This window comes from Cryptotermes secundus, unplaced genomic scaffold, assembly GCF_002891405.2.
Source record: "Cryptotermes secundus unplaced genomic scaffold, Csec_1.0 scaffold1314, whole genome shotgun sequence".
NCBI lineage: Eukaryota > Metazoa > Arthropoda > Insecta > Blattodea > Kalotermitidae > Cryptotermes > Cryptotermes secundus.
Window position 1 is genome coordinate 509252 of NW_019720589.1, and position 21000 is coordinate 530251.

Genomic DNA, 21000 nt, shown 5'->3' on the forward strand with positions numbered 1-21000 from the left:
TATGTATAGTTTGTACTGAAAGCAGAATGAAAGCATTGTTTAAGAATTGCAAGTAACCACCTGTGGGAGTATATGATATTATAACCCAGGATAATTCAATGTAAAGTGTAACTGCAGTATAACTGCCCTACACAGTTAGTTCTGCTGTATCAGGTAATATAACGGCTTCGGTTCTTGTCTGGTTTTAATCTAGGAGAAGCTTGTGTCAATAAATTTCCCCATAGCAAAGCGTGAAAATGGCAATTTGGCATGCATAAAAGAGGACTGAATCTGTTGAGATAATCAAGAAGCACAGGTACAACCAAGAATGATATAAAATTGCAAACTCAGAAAGAAACAGTGGCCAACAGCAGAGCACAGTAGACAGAAAATGTATGAAAATGACACGAAAAGGGGTCAAAATATAAAATCAGTAATAATATAGGGGCTTTTTTATTGAAGCACTTTGAATGTCAGTTGAGATTGTAGCATCAGATGACTGATGAATTGGACAGGAGTTGGATGTGGTTGTTGCCTGAACAAGGTGCTGTCCCAGCATTTGCTTTGAGGCTGTGAGGAAAACCATGAAGAACCATGGTCAGGACCGTCAGTGACCCAGCCATGGTTCAAATCTATGTGTAGCTTTCTCTGGACAATAAAGACAAGAAACCCCCCCAGGGTGTAGCAAAAATAATTAAGCATTTCTAAAGTGGAGTACATTTTAATAAAATCAGATTATTTTATTATGAACACTTATTCTGTTTCTGTGGTTCTCTCATCTTTTACAAAATTTAATTTCTGTAAAGAACATCCTTTAGATGACAGCAATTTTTTTTAATACTTTGGTGCGCATGAGTTTGGAAGTTCTGACTTACTTCCCATAGTGCTTCTTCTGAAATGTTCATGATTTCTTCTTGAATTCCTGCTTTCAACTCATCTATATCTGCTGGCCAGCAACCATACACTTTACCTTCTAGGTATCCCCAGAAATGTAAGTGGGAGCAGTTAGGTATGGTCAACAAGGAGGCCAGGACCATCAATGGAATGGGAATCGCCTGCTTCAGAAACAAACTGTAAATCACAGTCATATTAATTTTTTCCATATGGGCTGTAGCACCATCTTGCTGAACCAATAGATTTTCATGCCTTGGGAGATTCTGTACTCTTGGTATGTGAAATGTTTCAGTCATATGAATGTAACGATGCGTTGTAACTGTGATGGCTTGCCCATCTTCAACTTTGAAGAAACGGAGTGCATTGACTGCAGTAGACAATACTGCACAACGAAGAGTAACTTTATGGTTGTACAGGGGATGTTCGTGATGTTGATACAGATTTTCAGCTGCCCAATATCAGATGTTCTGCTTTATAATGTGCATCATTGTTCATTAGAATGTTGTCTGGCATGTCTGGATTCCCAGCAGTCATTATTTCCAGCAGCTGATGATAAAATTGCAAGCACACCTTGTAACAGTCCCTGAGCTGTTGTGTAAGTGGAATTTGTAGGGGTGAAAGTTCAGGCCACTGTGCAAGATCTGCCTTACACTCCTGTCAGGTGTGTGAACCTTTAGCATGCTTATATGCTGACCACCTGGGACTGTGGTCAACAGATGGCAGAATTTGTGCAATATTCTCAGGCATGTATAGTGAACAAGGTCAACCAGGTGGCTTTTTACAAATGACAGGAACCTTACAATTAATATATTGCTGGACATTATCCATCATCTTGTCTGTTCTTAAAAACCATATAGTTTCTATTAAAAACACAGCGTTTCAGGAACTGGAATGTGTCCCCGTCTTCAGGTAAAACCTACTCAGTTGGGTCCAATAGACAGAGCTAGCCCCCTATCTCCGGACAACTATGCCAGTTTCAGAAGGGGTTCATAAAACAAGGACAACATAATCCATCTGTGAGAGTTAAGAAATATTGAAGCTATCATATTTGAGGCTTAATACCAGAGAAGTATCTAGAATGAAATCATGTCCAGCAACATATTAATTGTAACAATTTACCATCATCACAAACTTTTAGATCTTATTGACAGGAACCTTCTTCAAGCCATTGTGTGATGTATTGGTGAATTGCATTTGGAAAGGGGCTTTCCCCAGTGATAAATTCTCTTGAAGTCTTCAACAGAATTCTGTAATGGACCCTGTTGAATGAAAACCTTTACAGCATACATATGCTCCCTTACTGTCTAGTTCTCCATGGGGAAGTCATTGCAAAGTCACTGTTCTAGAACCATCACATGTACTCTAGCACAACCTAGCACAGTTTTCTGAAACCTTTTTTGGTTCATGGCACACCCTAATGTTTCATTGGCACGTTGATGGTACACCACAAAATTTTTCCTCACAAGAAAGGGGTACAAAATTATACATGACCATAAATAAGTTTATAGGTATAAATTCTTGGCGTGTAAGAATACAGGCATATGGAAACAAACATAACACATGATGAATAAAACGATGAGTGATGAATCTATAATCTGTATATGTAATGAATGTAATGTAGTGTAATGAGAAGCAAAGCTTAGAAGAGTAGAAGACTGAATCAAGAGCCATACATAGGCTTTTGTTTCCTCTCAAGCACAGCTCATCTCTGAAACATGGACCTGAGTCTCCGACTGAGCTCCTGCTGTAGCAGTTCCCTCTCTTTCCGGGCTCCGTGCAACACTGATCTGTTTTCAGCAGCTCTCCGAGCTAGATATGGAAGCACTTGACTCAGTGTGCCCATTGGCACTGATTTGTAAACCAGGTAGCCTGCATGCACTGTAACAGATCCCCTTATGTTAATAAGATATACATCTAAAACTAAAGATGCCCTAACAGTATTTATTATTGCACTGTGATCTTATAGCTTACCATAAGTTACAGATGAAGTTTTCTGTGAATTGGATTTTAATTGCATTAAACATCAAATTGGTTGTCAGGGAAGTGGCATACATTTGTTTGAATTATCAGCAGTGAAAAGGTTGAAATGTATTTTACATAATGGAATTCAGTGACAAAGTGTTCATACGATAAATAAATTATGGAGGCACCATGTGCTGTTGTGAATACAAGGTATTATGTACTGATATATTGGGTTTTTGGACTTTATCCATCGTCCTGGTTTTTAAGATAACAAATAAAAACCCGACGTTTCGGAAACTGGATCTGTTTCCGTCCTCAGGTGAAGGAAAACACCTATTCTGTTGGGTCCGTTAGAAAGAGCTAGCCTCAATCACTGGACCCCACTAGTTTTTATTTGTTATCTTAAAAACCAGGATGATGGATAAAGTCCAAAAACCCAATATATCAGTGTGTTATACACCATCATCAGAATCCTATAGTAACTAAGGTATTATGTAACTTTAATAACTGTGCATTTCATTTTTATCTCATCTCACCTAATGGCATAGTGATTTGTTCAGCCATGCCATAGATCTGTGCAAACACCACATGTCCAGCCTTAGGGTCAAGTCCAAGTTCAAGTAGGCGTGAAGCAGAATGACGAACAGTTTCCTCATTGTGGGTTGCAATAATGACTAGACATCGATCTGATCCAGCCTTCTTTGCATGCATCAAAGCATGTTCGAGGACCCTAGAAACCCAATGAGTATCTCAAGATTAGGTCAGAATTTATTGGAGAAATCTGCCATTATTATATACATATGAAGACTCTTCAAGTTAATTTTAGTTGCATTTTAGACATATGAGTCAAAATATGCCATATTTCAAAGAGTTAATTTTTAAGAATATTTAATCTATTTAAAACCAAATCTGAATAAAACATGCATGTGTTGAAATGCATGTTTAATAATAAATGTAATGGATATATCTTAATTAAGGATGTTGTAGAATTTTTTCAGTTTTGAACCATATAGTTGCTTTATTTTCTCATAATCATTTGAAGCAGCACAAATTGACAAAAATGTGTGTACCAGTAATATGTAATTAATTACATGAAAAGAATGAACACACTGATGTAGTGGCAGTCCTGTAGGCTTGTATTTGGGTGAAGGGGGGTTACCCATTTCAAAGCTTGGCCAGAACACTGGCCATCCTGACTGAGGTTTTTCTGTGGTTTTCCTCGGTTCCTCCAAGAAAATGTCTGGATAGTGCTTCAGTTAGGACATGACCACTTCCTTCCAAATCCTTTTCATTTCATTATTCACCATTAATCCTATCATTTAATGCTGCACAATCTGAGATACTGACAGCATCAACAAGTAAATCCACAGCCACTACATGAAAGTAATTAAACAGCTGTTTTAGTTTTGTTAAATGTTAGTGTGCTAAAAATACATTATGCTGGTTCTTGGATATATACCTTTAAATTGCAGCTATTTAGTTATTAAGTCCCAGAAGGAAACAAAATGTGATATCACTAGTCTTCAAATGTTAAACATTAAGAATATGTGTGGGATAATAATATTCGTGAATTAAACTCTGGCAAATGATAGTTCACCTGTGATAGTTATCTCCAGTCTCAGCATAGGATGCACAAATATTAGTAGTATCCAGTTCCCTCTCCCTCTCGAGGTATGCTCCTCTCACCAGTTTTGCAGCAAAACATGCCCCCAGGCTTTCAATGACATCTAGTTCGAGTGTAAGTGTCTCCAAAGCCCCCTTGTGAACAAACATAATTTCACTTAAAAACCAGAACTTTGTGTCCAGAATCATTTTCCTCTGTATGAAAACTTAAGAATACGTAATTAATTGTAGATAAAATTGAAAAGTTTTTTATTTTAAAATGTGACTGTGGATAATGTCCAAAAAGTCTAATCAAATTACCTTCTTATTGATTGATTGATTGATTGATCGATCGATCGATCGAGCAATCAATCAATCAATCAGCTGGCTGAAGATAACCTGTCTTTTAAATGTGATGCCATGTAGTCTGGTAGATATTTACCAATATTTTGGAGCAACATGCTGCTTCCCTTCAGCGTAGAAGAGTAATCCTTACGGGGAGAAGTGATCAGTGATACAGAGAAGTAGGAGCCCATGACCCTGAAAGGATTTACACTTGTAGATAGGAACAGGCTAAGAGCGGACCAGTGGGAGCACTGTAAACCAAATTGGAACCTATGACAATAGAAATGGCTGGATTTGTAGAGAGGAAGAGAAATAAAGGTGCAGAGAATATCTAAAATAATCTAATAAAAATAGTGAAAGAGAAGGGAGTGGAAAGAAGTGAGAAGACAAAATAAAATTAAATGAGATAAGAATACAAATAAAATAATATGATAAAAACAAGGATGAAAATGAAACAGGTAAAATAATACAGAAATCTTGTTGAAGGAAAAGGTCAATGGAAGGAAGTGAAGATAAACAGACTATGTGGAAGGGAAGGAAGAAGAATGAAATCCTGAAAAGGATCATTGCCTAAGACTGTGAAAAGGAGAGTTTCCAGAAGGCCCTAGTAAGGGCATGTTTAGAAGTGGACTGAGTCACTCTTTATTTCTTCAGGGAGTATAAGAGAGGCACTCTTTATTTTATTTCATTGCTATTTTTTTCACTTTCTTTACATTTTAGCTCTCTTCCTCTCTGAAAATTTAGCCTTTTTCAGTGCCAGAGGTTCCCATTTGGCTTACACTGCTTCAGTTGACTTGCTTTTAGCTGATTTCTATCTGCAAATGCAGTACTTTTCAAACCCATGGATTCCATTGACTTTACTCCACCTGCTCTTACCCCACTCCTTGGCCTCCTGTCTGTATTTCACTCACTTTTTTTTCCCCACGTGGTCACTCTTCTGAACATGGAGGACAAGGATTGACCTCCAATATAAAATTTGATCAAAAAAATACAGCGCTTCTTGAGTTACAAGATGTATAACTAACATCAAATTTCATAAAAATTCATTCAGCAGTTCTGAAATTGTTACATGTCAACAGGTAGACAGACATGGCAAAGATAATAAGAGAATTTTTGCAACTTTCACCAGAAATAAACTTTATTGTGTTGTGAGATCTGAAGTACAAGCATATAGAAACGTAAAAGAGAAAGCCATTTCACTAAGATCTGCATTCCATTATTGCCAAGAAAATCTATCTTTGGAAAGTCCTTGGCTTGAACGTTTAAGAAAAATACATCAGAACCGTCCAATCAGCCCTAAATTTGGAAAAGTTACTCACAAGAATTGTCTTTCCACTATAAATACCTTTTTAAATCTCACTATAGAAAACCTGAAGTGACACACACACACACACAGAATATAATGCCCATTAGAGAAAGCTGATTTTTGTGAGCTGCTGAGCAGAAATATAGTGTAGTCATTTTTTCTAATGACTCATAAGCCCCATTTCACTATAGGATGTGAAAGTCTGCAAGACATAAAATACATCTCATAAAGAAAACTAGAAATGTATACTTTGTTAGACGTTAATCCACAGAATTCTTGAAAAAATACATCATTTTTTACAGTTCGATAAAAAATAAATGTCTTTCCAGGTCATCAGTTCTGTTTATTTCATTAAAATTAATTGATAAGAATATTCTCTATTCCCATTCTTAATTTGCTGTTCCAAAATCTTTCAAAATACCGATTTTTTAAATCCTTCCTACTTATATTGCTAGAAATCACTATCATCAGTTGGAAAAACTGGTTTCAAAAAATCTGACAGTTAATGGGTTAAAATTATTTAAACTCATATAGACCTACTGTGAAAAATAAATTCTTTTATCCAAAGTCATTAAGCTGGTGAATGAATTTTTAGTTTGGCAAGTAGGATTAGCCATATTTTTTAGCCCTGTATATACACACACACATAGATACATAAACCTGCTTCACATAGATACACACTTCTTTCCTTACCTGCGTCTCTAACTCTTCAACCAGTCCAAGATAATAATGGTAATATCTGACATCCCTTGCATACTTCAGTTTTATACGCTATATTCTTTATTGGTTGTGTGAGTACCATCTTCAGAACAATATAAATAAATTCAGTCATAGAAAAAAGGGTCAATACCTTGAAATAACACTGGTATGTGTTAGCTACAACAGGTCTGTTCTGGTTGAATACTGCCATCATTGCTAGAGCAACAAGGCTGCAGCCTGGGTTTACATAGCTGTACTCTGCATCTACCAACAGACATAGGTTCTTTGTTGCAGCAACCTCACCTTCAAGAACCAAAGTGTCACATCACATTCTAATCACTTCATGTCCCTAAGCAACTAATATCTAGGCATGTATGTGACATATTCAGAATTCAGGATAAAATTGTAACTAACTCCATGGAACTGAGTCCTTTAGAAGCCACCAGTCACTCAGCTACACAAGAAAAATTGTAATGTAAAGGTAAGTAATACACCTTCAGAAATGTGGTAAAGTTCAAATGTTGTGAACAGCAGTAACAGATCAGAACTGCATTCACAAAGAAAGTAAGAGTAGATTAATTCAGTTGAGAATATTTTGTTATTCCACTTCCTATTGAAAAATCTAAAAATTAAGATATACAAAACTGTAATTTTACCTATTGTTTTGTATTTGTGTGAAATTTGACCTTTTACATTAGGGAAGAACATAGATTAGGGGTGTTTTAGAACGGAGTTCATGAGAACGAATAATGAAGATCTTTGTACTCTCATCAAATATTATCAGATCAAGGAAGACAAGATGAGCCGGGCATGTAACATGCATGGGAGAGACCAAAACTGCTTACAGAGTTCTGATCAGAAAACCTGAAAAGATGGAGCAGATTGGAAGACAGAGGCATTGATGGGAAGGTAGTATTAAAATGGGTCTTAAAATATAGGTTGGTAGAGTGGGGGATGGATTCATTTGGCTTAGGATATGTACCAGCCTCCACTAATTCTTGTGAATACAGAAATGACTGCTTGGATTTCATAAAAGATGGTAAATTTATTGACAAACTGTGTGACTGTTAGCTTCTCAAAAGCAACTTTGCCTCATGGAGTTAATTACTATGTAACAATTATTTGTGCCAAATAAAAGCAACAATATTATGTTATATGTTTTACCAAGTTGTCTGAATCTTCCTAAGGCTATGGACATATTCTCAATATCTCTGTGATTAATGCCAGGAATGTCTGGTAGTTGCACTCTGTTTAACATGGCAGAAGCCATATGTTGCACCATCACTCTCCATGAATCTGCCTTCTTTTTTACATAAATGTGGGACAAGTTGCGCTGAAAGAAATGACAAGAAAATATGTAGATTCTAAGTATTATATTTCTCTTGCCTTAGAAAATAAAGTACAAAAATATTCTATATTATTTTTAAATATGATGCTCATAACTACTTACTATATTATTTTATATTAATTACACTAGTAAATCCACTAGCACATCAACATATGGTGTCTCCATAGGCATTCCCACAGACATTTTGCAACTGACATGGAGAAGACATATTACTTTTTTACATATGTAGAGAGACATTTAAATTTGTAGTAATTATAAGCTCACGTAATTGTACAGGGAGTATTTTTACTTTGTTGATCAGTTCCACAGCTCTGTCCTTCATGGAAACCAGTGCACCAGCAACTGTGAGGCACATACAAGTTTTGCCAGTGAATCATCATGCTTCATGGCTGATAAAGGTCAGAATGAAGTAGTTACAATTCACACATCACAGGAGGTGCTGAAAATGCTGTTCCTCTGCATGTAGATATCTTTCAGAATTAATTGCTGTGTTAAAAACACGGGTCCAACAATCCTTGCATTTACAGCACACCAGACACCAACTTTCACTGGATGAAGCAGGACTTCGTGGGTTAGATTTGGATTTTGTGAACTCCCGTAGCGATTATTTTGCGTATTTATGTATCCTTGCACCACACTTCATCCAGGAAGAGTGGCAATTGTGGATGAATCACACATATGATGACAGACTGTAGAAACCAACTGCAAAAATGATCCCTGCTAGCTGGAACACATGGCTGCAAGACATGCATGGATTACTATTGTCTAAGCTTCAGCAATTATGTTGCCATTCTTGCATTAGACTTTGACACTCCAGTCTTTGAGCTAGACATGTCAGTGATTTTCTAGGTGTATGGTCAAGTCTAGCCCCTGTGTCATCTAACTTTTCATCAGTAAGCATTGGGCACTTATGTTTTTGTTTCTTGTCTATTAAGAGTCCTGTTGATCTAAGTTTATTCACCAAATTGTGAATTGTCTGTCTGATGGGGACTCCTTTCATCATCAAATTGTTGCCAACACCCTCTAGCAGACCTGTATTTCACTTAGGTGTCATACAGAGATACACTTTGCTCTAAAGTATATTGCACCATGACATACCACACTTCTTACTAACTGTAACTGAGAACAAATGGCTAATGGAGGTGCTGCTGATTACTGACAAATCAAGCAAACTCCCACCCATGAACCGCACTGTTTGCTGTGAAACATAATGCCATCAAGTGGTCCAAAAGTTAATTACTTCCCTTTATTCCAAATGTTATTGGCCATCAGACATACTGATACAGCAGCAAAATTCGTGTGGACCTTGTGGCAAGCAGCGCACCAGTCGCCATGAAGCGCAAAGCCGTGAATCGGTCAACAGAGTTAAAAATCTCTATGTACTTCTCATTAGGTTAATGGCAGGATGTGTCCAATTTAATAAATTCACTTAGTAAGTTGAGAATATTTGATTACAGTTATTAAAGTCTGTCTACTGTATGAACCAGGGTATGTTATATCACGTGTAGGCAGCCTTGTGGAATAAAAGGCCTGTGTAAGTATGTTTGAATTTCCCATCAGCACATGAATACAGGAAGTGTGTTCAAATCAGAATCTAATGACTTCCTTATGATGACATAACTGTCAACATCAACTGACAATGATGGACCTTCATTCCTATAGCATATGGAATACAGGAATATAATTTTAAACATGGCTGCTACATTTGTCCAACTCAATAAACTGTATAAACTGTAAAACTGTAAACTGTATAAACATAAATTTCATCTCTGCTGCCTTTCACCTTCTTGTATCACTTTGTTTCAGTGTCCAAATTTCAGAATTGTGTGAAAATGATGATTAAATATTTTGCTTGATGCCTGCTTCGTGCTGGTTTCTTGCTTGGCCTATTCTTAAATCCTGAAGTGAAGGCAGCATGTTCCTCCCAAATGTCACTTGAATTTCAGTGAATTACATGGCATTATATTCCAGAAAATAGAACTCTTCAATATTTTAAAATTGTCCCTGTGCTTAACTAATTAAGCACTATGCGAAGAAAGCGTATGGGGAGTGAATGAATAGATCCACATTTTCTTGACCTTGGCATTAGCTGGAGGTCAGTGGTCAACTTCATGCCCCAGCTGCTTTAGCCCCCAGGGGAAAGGGTACACATTGGATAGGAGGTTTGGTGGACTCCAGAGCCGGTCTGGATGATGTGAGGAAGAGAAAATTCTTAACCCTACCAGGACTCAAACTCCAACACTTGGTCGCCCACCCTGTAGCCAGTCACTATACTGACTACGCTATCCCGGCTCCCACTCTTCAATATTTTATTGTTCTTAACACCCATGCATAGGAATGCACTTGTTTTTCTGCTTCTGGCAATACAATTTCTGAGTGTATCCATTTATGTGATGGGTTACAGAATGATAAGCATTCCCATATAAAGCAACAGAATCAATGTACCAATGTATCAGCAGATACCAGAGCTGTGATCTTGGTCTGCAAGCAAGGATGAACTCCACCGTGGCAATGTGTCATCTCTGCCAATCTGAACATTTCATTCAAGTTCTTATCATATTTGTCTTGCCTACAACAGATACAGGAAATTAATTCAGTTTGAGGAAACTAAGATAATACATGTGCACAGTTTAGTTAGTTAGAATTTTAAAGGACACACAATGGTCCACTGATATGTTGGGTTTTTGGACTTTATCCAAAGTCCAACAGAACGGAAACAGATCCAGTTTCCGAAACGTTGTGTTTTTATTTGTTATCTTAAAAAAACCAGGACGATGGATAAAGTCCAAAAACCCAACATATCAGTGTGTTGTACACCATCGTCAGAATCCTATAGTAAGTACACACAATGGTATTCTCCACCCCCAGAGATGTATGTCTTAAGACCTCTTAAACTTTAATTCACAGCTCACTTCTGGGGATGCACCTTATTGTCATCAATGCTACTCTGGTGACTGAGTCATGACAGTATATAGTATGTATACATGACCTTTATACCTTTTATTATTATTGTGTAACATAGTTGTCAAGTATCCAGCTCTACTGTCACACTGAAATGCAGTTCATTAGTGTGTGAGTATGGTAACCATGCATTTTGCCTGATGATGGCTTTGAAAGCCGAAACGTGTAATAAAAATACCGACGGTGATGTTGACCATGACTGTTACGTTATTGTGTTACAGCGGAGTCCAATAAAGAATTATTGGGGGAGAAGAGAAACAGTAACAAGACACGTTACGATATAATAAACACAATAGGATGGATGCAATGAAAATTGAACTTATTATTTATGGCCCAATATGGACAGGGATGTGAAACATATGTGAGGCAGTGCAAGTCGTGTGCCAAGTTTAAAGTAGGATGACACCCCACTGGACCTTTGGGAGAGCTACCTGAGGCTACCTTTCCGTTTGAGACACATAGTCTTGGAAGTAGGTGAACTCCATCTGGCAAAGAAGGCACTGTCTGGATGCTCTAGATGGAAACTTAAAAAGGCAAGAGCTAGGACAAGCGAAGCAGGAACTGGGGGCATTCAGCAACCAGGAAATGCAGGCGCGTCCAAGCATGGTGAAACCCCTACTGAAACCCTTAAGAGGCCAAGGTCAGAGGGCAGTACCCCCACATAAATGGCCAGAGCCATTCTCACAACATTTTGAACAGGAGGAAGAACTATTTCTCTGTTATTGAATATATATAGGGTCGGTGATATCAGGCAGATAGAAATACATACAGCTGAGCCGTTAGTACCTGATCCTAGCCCTTTTGAGGTTCAAATTGCTATTGCAAAGTTGAAAGGTAAAAATCGGCAAGTAGTGATCAGACTCCAGCAGAATTGAGACAAGCAGAAGGTGAAATATTAAGTTCTAAGTTCCATTGGCTAATTAATGATATGGAATAAGGAAAAATTGCCTGATCAGTGGAAGGAGTTAGCATTATACAAGTTCACAAGAAGGGTGATAAAACTACTGCAGTAATTATTGATGGATATCACTGCTGTCAACTTCATACAAAATGTTATCCAATATTTTTCTCTCAAGGTTAAGTCCATACTTAGATTAAATTATTGGGGATCATCATTGTGGGTTTTCACATAACAGATCAACTATTGATTAGATCTTTTGCATTCGTCAGATACTGGGGACAAAGTGGGAGTACGATGAGACAGTATATCAGCTATTCATAGACTTCAAGAAAGCCTCTGATTCATTTAGGAGGGAAGTATTTTACAATATTCTGATAGAGTTTTGGGTATCCATGAAACTAGTTAGGCTGATTAAAAGATATAGCAAAGTCCATATAGGTACATTTGTCTGATAATTTTCCCATCCAGAATGGTATAAAACAAGAATAATTCTCTACCATTGCAGATTTATGCAGGTAGAGTGATGCGCATCTGTGGAAGCCAGTCTAATAATAAATTGTACATCCTGTAGCATGATGTTCCTGCCAAGTTTCATGAAAATTGGTAGCTGTTTGTCTAATATTGATAACATATCTTACAAATAATGCTCCAAAGAAAGCAGTGTTTCTTAGGAATGCTGTAGAGGATCAGAATTTAATTCTCACACTTGCAGAAAATAATAATATCTCAAACAGATACCCCTTAATTATGACTAATTGCAGACCTCAAGCTGCTTTCTCCTACATCCTCCTCCAATGTGGGAGCCACCATGAGCCTGATTTCCATCTTCTGAAGTGATTTTGCCGTTACAGCCAAATCAGAACTCTCTTCACCTGCCACAAACTGGGAGTACACTGTAGGATGAAGGAACAATCCCAGGATTTGGTCTCCAAATATCTGCTGCCCTTTGCGTAGTATCTGTGTGCCAACCAATTACTAATTTAGTAATTCAGTCTTCTGTGTGAACCACCCACCATGAATCAAGAGCTAGCTAATCACAGACTAGGAACTGGTAACCCTGACAAAGAACAATGCAGACTACAGAAGAGTAGCCGTGCGGCTTCTTCCATTCTGGGCCGAGAGAACAGTTGTCTGGTTCGCCCAAGCACAGTTCACCTTTGGCGGCATCAGCGGCAAGAAAACCGAGTTCTACTATGTGATCTCACACAACTGGACCACCGGTACACCTCAGAAGTAGAGAATATCATCACCTCTCTGCCGAAATGAGCCCCCTACACCAATACTAAGCAATTGGCTGGTTCCTAGCCTGTGATTGGCTAGCTTTCGATTCACTGTGGGTGGTTCCCAAACTTCTTTCCCTGTAGTTTTTAGTGTATTAATTATATTAATATTGCATTAATTTTCTACAGAACTCTGTCAATGACTGACTGTGGGATTCAAATGGAATCCTGATTGTCAAGATTAATTCCTGACGGGCTTGTTTTCAAACTCAGGCATTGAGTCTTCTCTTCACCACATCCAGAATGGATTATGACCCACCCGAACTCTATCCAAAAGATACTCTGGACTCTTTAACTTGAACTAAGGCAGTCAGGGCATGAAACATGGCGTAATTTCCCTGTGATATATGAGGCTATATAATCATGCCTATACTTTCATGCCATAGAGCTTAGACACTGACAGATTTGTATATGTGGTATACAGCAAATGGGGCAACCATAATGTTACCAATTCAAGCTGAACATTGTTTCAGAGCTGTCTCCAGCAATCAGCATAAGAATGGAGACCAAACTGGAATTCAGAACAGTATGGTATGATATAGCAGTGTTTCTCACCCACTGGCTTTGGCCTGATGACTTGATATCAGCCAGACCACAAGTTCTAGTTAGCATTATGTTATACAGAATGTTCTGCAACGTTCCACAGGTCATTTAGAACACAAAAAAATCCAATAAACTATACATCAGTGTGACACTTATCAAGTTAACTGGTGATAGATCAAGTTGAACCACTGTAACTTGACCGAGTTCCCACTTGTATGCTGTGGTAAGTTGCAGTGCAGCCATAATATTGGGAAATCATGCCAACCATATACACTTTTGTTAATAGCTACAACCATGGCTATACATACACTCTGCATAACATTCTACTCATGGATGCAACTTAATTTATCCAAGATGGTATTACCAACACAAAGAATTTGCACTCTTCAGCAGACAAAAATCCACATGAGATAGCAGAATGTCATTGTCAACACCAATTTCCAGTTAATGTGTGGTATGGAGTATTAGGTAATAACCTCACTGGATCAAGTGTTATCAAGATATGTTTAACAGCTCCGAATTAGATGAATTTTCTGAAAATTTGATTGTAGCTGAATTTATAGAATATGCCTCTTGCAACAAGGTGGAGCACCTCCATAGGTGAAGCCACCATTGGTGTCAAAAACAAACTGGGATGCATGCAAAGGCCATATTCAATAGCACAGCAATTGGCAGCATGCATGCAGTCCAACGGTGGACATTTTGAAAATGTGTTGTAATAAACTATATGCTTAACTGTTCTAGTCGTTTAATATGATGACAATGGAGGTGGAATGAAATAATGCTTTTTATTCAGTGCTACTCCAAGCTAGCACTTACCACGATAATGGTGTCTAGTCAACCTACAATTTGTTAAGACATTTTGTTCTCCAAATTACCTGTATAACAAACCCATTAACAAAATGGGTAGTATGCTTAAATAAATGCATACCTGTGATTCAATAATATGTTCAGAAGAATTTGCAGACTTGAGATTCTGGCATCCAGATCTCAAAAATTAGATGCATGTCAAGTGGACACTGCATGTTTCTTGTAAGCTAATTTGTGTATCAGTACAAAGGAAGAAAATGCTTAGCAAGACTTCAAGAAAAATGGAAATACTGTTTTGTAATACTGTAACAGGCCAACTACATCCAATACTGTGTGACTGGTTAGGTCTTTAAATTCACCTTAAGACTGTTATCAACCAGGAAGTTAGATCCACATGCCCTCAGAATAAGCAAAGCCCGCAGCAATTCCCATGTGCTCTTATGTTGAAAAGCTCTGTGGTGATCACTGAACAGAAGTGCTTGTGGAGTTGTCTTGCAGACTGCACAAAGAGTGCTTGTGTTGGAATGTGAACACATTCTTACTGAGCCATGTCGGCAACAAGATGTCACCACAACTTGCAGGATATGCCTTGGGCCTGAAGTTGCCATAACCTGTCTTGAAACACTTTAGTTAAAATCATCTTTAGGACAACAGTTTTACTTATAAAATGTAAGATCACACGCACAAAAAATGAATATAAGAACTTTATTTGGGACCATTCATCTGATTTTATTAAATTTTAAATATATGTCCTGGCTAAATTTCAAATTGATGTCTGCCACAAACTATTATCTGAAACATCAGCAAATTCTCCATGTAAAAAGACACAACTAGAGTACCTCCTAAAAGCAAATTTAAATGATGCAAGTGAAATTACAGTAATCTGCTCACCTAACACTAACAAATTTAAAGTATACCTTTAAGAAATAAGTGTGCCCTTTTAAGTTAAGGAAATTGTATTTTTCATTATATTCGAAATTAATTATAGAAAAACGTATTTTGTTAAAGAAACTGTACCACAACTTTCCATTTTTTGCTCCCCAAGTGGTTCATGAACACTAGCTGGAGATTCATGATCAAAATAATGAACTTCCATCCCTCACCCCAGTGTAATACAACTGATGGTTCATGACACCCTGATCAATATAAGCCTCCACTTGATCAACCACAAATTACTAACATTACTTTGACATAGTTTAAAGTTATACATATACTCTGAAAGTTAATTTAAATTCCTTCAACTTATAATTCTCTAAACACTCTTTCACTATATAATTTAAGCAATAAAATTAGTGTGAAAAAAGTAACAAAAATCCACATCAGATAGATGATAAGGGGTACTCTTAACCTTGGTACAAGAACACAGCATATAACCTGCAAACATAATCTCAGTTCCTTCACATATACAATCACTGAAAAAGTTCAAAATGTGAATGGAAAATTTGATTTTGTACCACTGTCTCATCAATCATTGCTCTGATAAACAGTTTTCACTCTCTCAGCCTAATAATAAATCCAGGTTTTGTTTTAGGGTAGCCAGGATAGCACAGTTGGTATAGTGACTGGCTACAGCCTGGATGACCAAGGGGTCAGAGTTCAGGTCCCAGTAGAGTCGAGAATTTTCTATTCTCCACATCATCCAGACCGCCTCTGGGGCTCACCGAGCCTCCTATCCAACATGTACCAGGGGCTCTTTCACTGGGAGTAAAGTGGCTGGGATGTGAAGCTGACCACTCACCTCCAACTAGTGCTGAAGTCAAGAAAATATGGATCTATACATCCACTCCCCTGTATGCCTTCATGACTTAGTGCTTAATTAGTTAAGCTCAGGGACAACTATGCCTTTTTTTATGTTTTGTTTTAGTCTCAAATGTTGCCTCTCATCCTAAAATCTAATTTTCAACAGCCTTTCAATATTAATTATTCTGCATTAAATGTAGCTTCAACACTTACACAAAATTTAAGCAGGAAAAAATTAAATAACAGGTAAATCCTTTACGAAATCACTCTTGCCAAATCCTCCTTAGCACTAGAAACAGACTGCCATGCCCTGCATTTACTTGGAGATCAAGGCTGTTCAGTCTGCTAAAAATATCTCTGTGGCACTGTGATGGAGTTCACAGGAAGTGTGGAATTTTTAGAACACTCAGATTTCTCAGTTCACCTATTTCTCTGATTCCCACTGACCAAAGTCTCACGCAGTGCACCAACTCAGCCCTGTTCCACGTAACATATCTAAAGAACCACCTATAGATTTTTAACTATACCCGAGGAGGAAGAACTGAAGCAAGCATGCAAAGCACTCAGACACTATATTTGTGACACAGTAATGAGGCTGTTACATTTATCACCATAGTAGCTTAGTGGTCTGAAATTGAAACCCTGACCAGACATAGGTGCAATTATTTTGAACACAGACTGGAATTTTCACCTTTGCCAAAAGACAGACTCTTGGAATGCGGAGAATATCATGCCCTCATCATGGTGAAACATCCAATTATGTTTAAGGTGCCAGCCACCATTCGCACCTTTGTTATAACATTGGAAGTAACAAGATCAGTTTGTGAAGTCTCCCTCATCAAAAAGGGATTACTACAACTCACTGACAAAGTCTGGTAAGAAGCATTTCAAAAAAAAGTAAGCTATCCCTGTACCAGGCCGTGAAGGCCCATAGGGTTGTGAGACACTGAGGGTCCCACATTATCTAGACCAGGGGTCTCCAAACTTTTCGAACCGTGGGCCACATTAGGTAATTCAGTACTTTCAACAGGCCGGATAAAACGAGAAATTAATAACTCTAGGTATATGAGTTTTATTGAAAGCACAGAATTTCATAAAGTAAATACAAAGTACGTGAGAATAAATTATCATATATTAATGACAACGGACAGTATCAGCAAATGCTCATATTTTCATCACAAATTATAATAAAACAATTAATGTGAATGATGGAACTCTTTTTGCATTCTTAAAATCTGATTAAATTGAGGTTCAAATTTTGAAACGCTAATCACAATGACTTTAAATGTTCATCGGATAAATTTGCCCTGTATTTCGACTTGATGTACTTCATTTGGAAAAGAGTTTGTTCACACAGATATGTCGTCCCAAAAATGGAGATAAATTTACAAGCAAATTTCTTTAAATTTGGAAATTGCTCAGAGTTCAGAAATTTATAAAATTTGATCAAATTTCCTTCCTTGTATTTGTCTTTAATATGATAATTTTCCTGAAGTTCAATAATTTCCATTTGAATTTGACTTGGGACATCTGCAGCATCACAGTCAAAGGGATTTTGAAAGAATCTAATTTCCTGAGCACTGGCATCCAAATCAGCAAATCGCTTCCAAAATTGTTCTTTCAAATCTGAAATGACTAAATTTGCAAAAGAGGAAATTCTGCTTCACCCTTTTTATGCAACTCTGCACAGTATAGCATATGAACAAAGTTACAGTTTTTCACTTGGCTTTCCAGAAGTATCAACTTTGCTCTGAATGCCTTGATAAGTGCAAATAAATCACAGACTAAGTTATTTTCACCCTGCAACTTTAAATTCATATGGTTCACGAGATCAGCAAAAATGCTAATTTCCAAAGCCACTCGGTATCTGATAAAAGTGGTTTGTGATGGTTTTTCTCGGTAAGAAATATATCGGTTTCATTCCTGAGCTGAAAGAAGCACGAAAGAACCTTTCCACAGCTAAGCCATCGAACTGCAGTATAATATGTCAGGCCAATAAGCTCGGAATCACATTTACCAGTACTCACTGGAAAATTAGTTCAATTGGCGCATTTCTGCAAAATTCTTTCGCGGGCTGGACGTGGCCCGCGGGTCGTAGTTTGGAGACCCTTGATTTAGACAATCGGCTCAAAGATGGTGGTAAGTTTGTCAGCCTTACACACCAGCCACGCTTTACTCACCAGGAGAATTATTTAATTAATTCCTGGTACTCATTTCTGTTAGAGGCTCAGTCGACCTCAGGGCCATAGTGCAGCTGGAAGGATTAGGTCAATTGAAAAAATCCAATGACCTCATCGGGAATTGAACCCGGGACCTTCCGGCTTGTAGCATAGCCCCTCAACCAACTACGCTACTGCATGCCCCCAAGAAGATGCATTTAGAGCATACATTTATATCCACAAAAGGTGATGACAGAAATAGTGCTTTCAAATATAAAGGGCTTACGTTTTGTGAAAACGTATGGATAAAATGTTGTGATATGTTAAAACCAGCTTTGTTATTGGCTTTCTGTTTGCTGAAGATCAGATTTCTGTTTAAAGGTCCCCGTTCAGTGTCCTTCGGCTCATAAAGGTTAACTAATATTTTCATCTAAGAAAATATTAATTCTCCTAATATGAGATTTGGGAACTTCCCAGTCACTGCTGTAGGTCACCTGTACTGATCATATCTATGGGAGTCTGGGCTATGAGTGTCACCACCTCATAAATGGATTCTAGATCTTTGCTTGGGTGGGCTAAGATCAGAGAAATCAACATAGGGGATATGTGGAGGCACTAGACAAACAGTAACATATACATAATAAACACTGATTCTATCTAAAGAACTTTGCACACTCACTTCCATCTTTAATGCAACATTTCTTTTAGTTACTCCTTAATTTAAAATGAAATTAACATTAAACTTCTACATGTTTTGGCCATACTTGGCCATCCTCAGGGAACTTTCTCTTTGCTGAAATTGCTACACTGCATTAGTTCTTAAGCTAAAATATTCCAATGTTAATCCATTTTCGTTGTTTGCCCATTAAAATACGTTTGCTTGAGAACATCTCTCATATCATTTCATGCGCTACCTTCTTATGGTCTCCCATGTTTTCCGTAATGTAAGATGTATGTTCGTGATTTTTTTTATTGTTAAATTTTACAAATTGTGAATTTTGGTATAGGTTTTAATATTACTTTTTTTTTTGTTATCACTGTAATTTTTATCTGCAATATTCAAAGATATATGATGTGTTATTTGCTATGTCTATGTGTCTGTATGTTATTTTCTTTTTATACTGTGGTGTATTTACTCCATGCAAGAACTGCTGAGCCACAGGAACACCCATTGCTAAGTAATACATGCTCACAACAATAGAAAACAGAATTATGCAAACCATTTCTAGGCAATGACTTGGTAAACACATTTTTGCATAGCAGTGAGGTTTATAGGGACAATAAAGGTCGTTTGTAAGCAATCATAAGCTGGAGGAGTGAGAAATAGATGGAGTTCAGTTAAGTTCTGAGGTTCCAGGGTGATTGAACAAGAAATGGCAAGAAGACTGCATAGTGATTTGAAGTGCTTGTTTCTGTGTTGAGATCCGTTGCCAGGAAACGACTAGTAAAGACTGAGGATCCTAGTGTGTGCATAATGGTGAACTGAAAGTGTGTAGAATAATGATAGTCTTATCCTCTTATCCTCATTTATTTTAATGTTACAATGCTCACACCACATCTCCATTGATCTGAGACCACACTGGAGTTTTCTGACAACAAAACCCTCCTTGCAATCTGCTGCATACAGACAGATATCAGCAAAGAGGGCTAGATGAACACCAGGTGTTTGGGGGGCATCATTTATATATATATGTTTTATAGTGTAAGGGACAGGACAGAACCTTGAGGCACCCCTGCTCCCATTTCCCTTGGCATAGGCATCTCGCCTTCCACCGAAACAGAATTTTCACTGTGAAAGAAGCTTGATCAAACTGGTCGAAAATTTCAATTTAGATAACTTATATAAGAAGCCAGAGTATCATGTGGCATCAGAGACTTTTTTGATATCCAAGAATACCGTAGTTGTAGACATATTATTGTTCAAACTAAGGATCACGTGGTCCATTAGCCTTAGACATTGCAATATCATGCTGTGACATGCATGGAAATAAAATGGCTTGCATTAAGCTGGCCTCTTTCTTCAGTGTGCTTAAGACTATTTTCAGAATTATTTTCTCAAATGGTTTGCCTGTTGTGGACAAGAGGCTAATCGGATGTAAATTTTGAGGGAATCTTTTGTCCTTATCGGGTTCTGGTAATATTATGACCTTTTCTTCCTTCCAAGGCTTTGAAAAATGGGACAGCCAAATGCAGTGATTATGGAATGGTGTTTATAGCTCTTGCCATCCATAAGAACACAAACTATCAGTTATTAACCACCTACTAAACTGATAAAACACATATCCAATAACCAACAGAACAAAAGAAACAGAAATAAACACCATTAAAAACATACTGCAAAATAACGAATGTAACACAAAAATACCTGAAAAACCAGAACCATATAAACAAGTCAGCCTGTGAAGGGAAGACTTAGCATATGATTTAAAAACATCATCTGTGCTGTAGTACAGTAATATCTGAGGCATCAC

The 21000-nt window shown here is 37.6% G+C and overlaps 1 protein-coding gene across 5 annotated transcripts; it reads right to left on the minus strand.

The window, feature by feature from the left end:
* Positions 1 to 1788: 1788 nt before the first annotated feature.
* On the minus strand, positions 1789 to 16788 carry LOC111870040 (hydroxyproline dehydrogenase). Of its 5 annotated transcripts, none has more exons than XM_023862012.2 (9): positions 16584 to 16788; positions 14990 to 15241; positions 12761 to 12954; positions 10599 to 10704; positions 7952 to 8120; positions 6939 to 7090; positions 4433 to 4593; positions 3372 to 3565; positions 1789 to 2751 (listed from the first exon to the last, which is right to left on the minus strand). In XM_023862012.2, exons 2-9 carry the CDS (start codon positions 15236 to 15238, stop codon positions 2576 to 2578), a joined length of 1401 nt encoding a protein of 466 aa, XP_023717780.1. In that variant the 5' UTR covers positions 15239 to 15241; positions 16584 to 16788; the 3' UTR covers positions 1789 to 2575. The 5 variants fall into 5 exon arrangements, with proteins under 5 accessions (XP_023717780.1, XP_023717787.1, XP_023717763.1 ...); XM_023862019.2 differs by having other exon boundaries at positions 6939 to 7051; positions 10581 to 10704; XM_023861995.2 differs by having other exon boundaries at positions 10581 to 10704.
* Between the last annotated feature and the right edge of the window lie 4212 nt (positions 16789 to 21000).